Raw genomic sequence first — 2,714 nt, 5'->3', positions numbered from 1 at the left:
ATGGATAACATGTCTTATCCTGTGATATTGACCCTTATGGTGCCAAAAGATACTAAATCATATAGGCATGTATATTTTACTTGTTTTCTTGCCTTATATCTCCTTATACTGTCAATTAATATTCGTCTTGTTATGGTCATCATCATGGAGAAAGCTCTTCATGAACCAATGTATATATTTCTGGGTCTTCTGTGTGTAAATGGGGTTTATGGAGCCTCAGGATTCTACCCTAAAGTTCTGTCTGATTTAATATTGGATTCATATGTGATCTCCTCTCACATGTGTGCTTTGCAAACCTTTGTTATCTACAGCTCTTTACTTTCTGAGTTCACAATATTAACAGTGATGGCTTATGATAGATATGTAGCCATATGCAAACCTTTAGACTATCATTCAAAATTAACTAAAAACACCTGTGTGAAATTAATTCTGTTCTCATGGATTGTTCCTAACTCCTTGTCAGCTGCGCCAATCCTGTTATCAAACCTGAGGCCCTTTTGTAAATATCACATTGACAAATTATATTGTGACAACTGGTCAATTGTAAAACTGTCTTGTCTATCAAGTTCTGTTAACAATGTTTTTGGATATGCCAATACTGTTATATTTTCAAGCTTTATAGTTTTTATCATAGTGACTTACATTAAACTGATCATTGCATGTAAATTATCTTTAGAAAACAGAAGGAAATTCTGGCAAACATGTCTGCCACATATATTATCACTGATTAATTTTACTTTTGCTTTGCTTTTTGATGTTATGTATAGTAGATATGGTGCAAATGACATTCCAGAGAGTTTGCGTAATTTTTTGGCTCTAGAACTGCTGATAGTCCCACCTGTGTTCAATCCTCTAATCTATGGGTTAAATATTAGAGCAGTGCGCACAAGAGTTTTCACTTCATGTGTTGCATCAAGAGTAAATGTTTCACAAAACATCAAAACTTAATTATGTACTAAAACTGATACGTGCAAAATGCTAGTTTGGCTTTAGCAATGCATTGTGACAATGTGAGAAAGAGTGTGATTTTAACAAGCATATGTATGGTATGATGTATATACAAACTGGGGAAAAACATCTGTTGTGAATTAATCTAATGAACACACAGCCTGAAGCATGTTGTCAACGACATTTGATCCAGTTCTTCAAGCTGTATGACTATCTTGTTGGAAAACTGTACATCTAAATGACTAACATTTTATTAAGTATATTAAGTATTGGAGAGTCACAAACCTAAATAAAAACATATATGTATATATATATATATGTACTTATGTAACATTTTTAATGATTCTTAGTTTCATGTGTAAATGGGGTTAGGGTAAAATTAGGGTTTTACCCTAAATTTCAGTCTGATTTGATATTGGATTGTGCTCTGTAGTACTTTGTTTCTGTTACGGAATGATCAGAACGTGAGACGTGCGGATCCATCTGCATAATAAATAAATAAACAAATAGGGCAACAGCTCAATGTTCAGCGGCAGCTGTGACAGCTGACCAGTGCCCTGCATGGCCAGTCCGAGTCCTTCAGATGCAGCCTCTGATATAGTTAGCATCAATTTGTTAATATTATGACAAAATGTTGTTGCTTTCATTTTCAAAATAATCAGTGGTGGACTGCAAGGAAGTACATTTGTTAAGTATTCTCGTACAAATATGAAGTACTAAGTTTTCTTCTTTTTTTTTTCTCACAGGACAGCAACACTACCAAAATATGGTCTTTTACAACATGATGCATTGTTGTAGATTAAACCCAACAGCATATGAAGTAGGCAACTTTAAATTTAACAACCTTGAACATATTCAGAAGTAAAATGCAACACACATTAGTGCAGCAGTAATATTAATGCAAAACCATCCTGACTAATTCTTTTTCAGAACAATACTGTAGGCCTATACCTTTACTCTCAATACCCAACGTGATCTCATGATAATTCGTATGTATTTTACGTAAAATGTGGTTCTATAAAACGTACATTTACTTACGTTTTTACAGGCACTAATATGTACAATACTTACATATTTTCAGCATTTAAACATACAAAACTGACATATTGACGACATCTAAAAATTAATCCTTATGAATATTGAAATTGCGGCATTAATTTTATTATTAGTTGTTTTTAGTTGTCATATCAATTACCTTGTTTTTAATTGCATCATTAAATAGTTTACTCATTTAATTAATACGAAATGATAACATTTCGTTTTGTTGTGTGATTTCTGCTGCCAGCTCGTCTCCAATAATAGGCCTACATAATGTTAAACAAGACTTCACTTTAAACCTTAAAATAAATAACATTTTAAATCGTTTAACCTTTACTTGTCATGTACTTTGTTTGCCATGGGCCACAAAAGGCGTTTTCTCCGACATGCTGTGACTGACAACAGAACTATAAAAAAATACACCAAAACCGCAACATAATTACGAAATGAAACGATTTTATTCGTGCACTGTAATCCAGATCTTCAGAATCCATACGACTGCGAGGAACAGACCCAAATCCAAGCCTTTATTCGACGATCTTCATCTCCATCCAGAGCAGCAAGTCCAGCGACCGTAATCAGCAAAGCCCATGCTGACTGACGCGTTCGTTACAAATTCAAATGTTGCCACTTCAAACGACAGGTTTTACGGCAGGATAATCGAACGCTCATTGGCTCTCACCTGCATTCGTCACAGATTGCGACATGCCGTGTTTATGGTGAGGTGT

At 34.4% G+C, this 2,714-nt stretch overlaps 1 protein-coding gene across 1 annotated transcript; it reads left to right on the top strand.

Annotated features, from left to right (window-relative positions):
* Window positions 1-948, top strand: LOC131528346 (olfactory receptor 5K1-like). Its single transcript, XM_058757444.1, has one exon. It carries the CDS (start codon window positions 1-3, stop codon window positions 946-948), a length of 948 nt encoding a protein of 315 aa, XP_058613427.1.
* Window positions 949-2,714: the final 1,766 nt, after the last annotated feature.

Source organism: Onychostoma macrolepis, chromosome 21 (assembly GCF_012432095.1).
Source record: "Onychostoma macrolepis isolate SWU-2019 chromosome 21, ASM1243209v1, whole genome shotgun sequence".
Classification (NCBI taxonomy): domain Eukaryota; kingdom Metazoa; phylum Chordata; class Actinopteri; order Cypriniformes; family Cyprinidae; genus Onychostoma; species Onychostoma macrolepis.
Note: the sequence above shows the minus strand (reverse complement) of the source record. Positions and strands in the feature narration are given on the sequence as shown.

Coding starts and splice junctions, on each gene's coding strand:
- LOC131528346 (XM_058757444.1), top strand. CDS start 1: ATGGATAACATGTCTTATCCTGTGATATTGACCCTTATGGTGCCAAAA.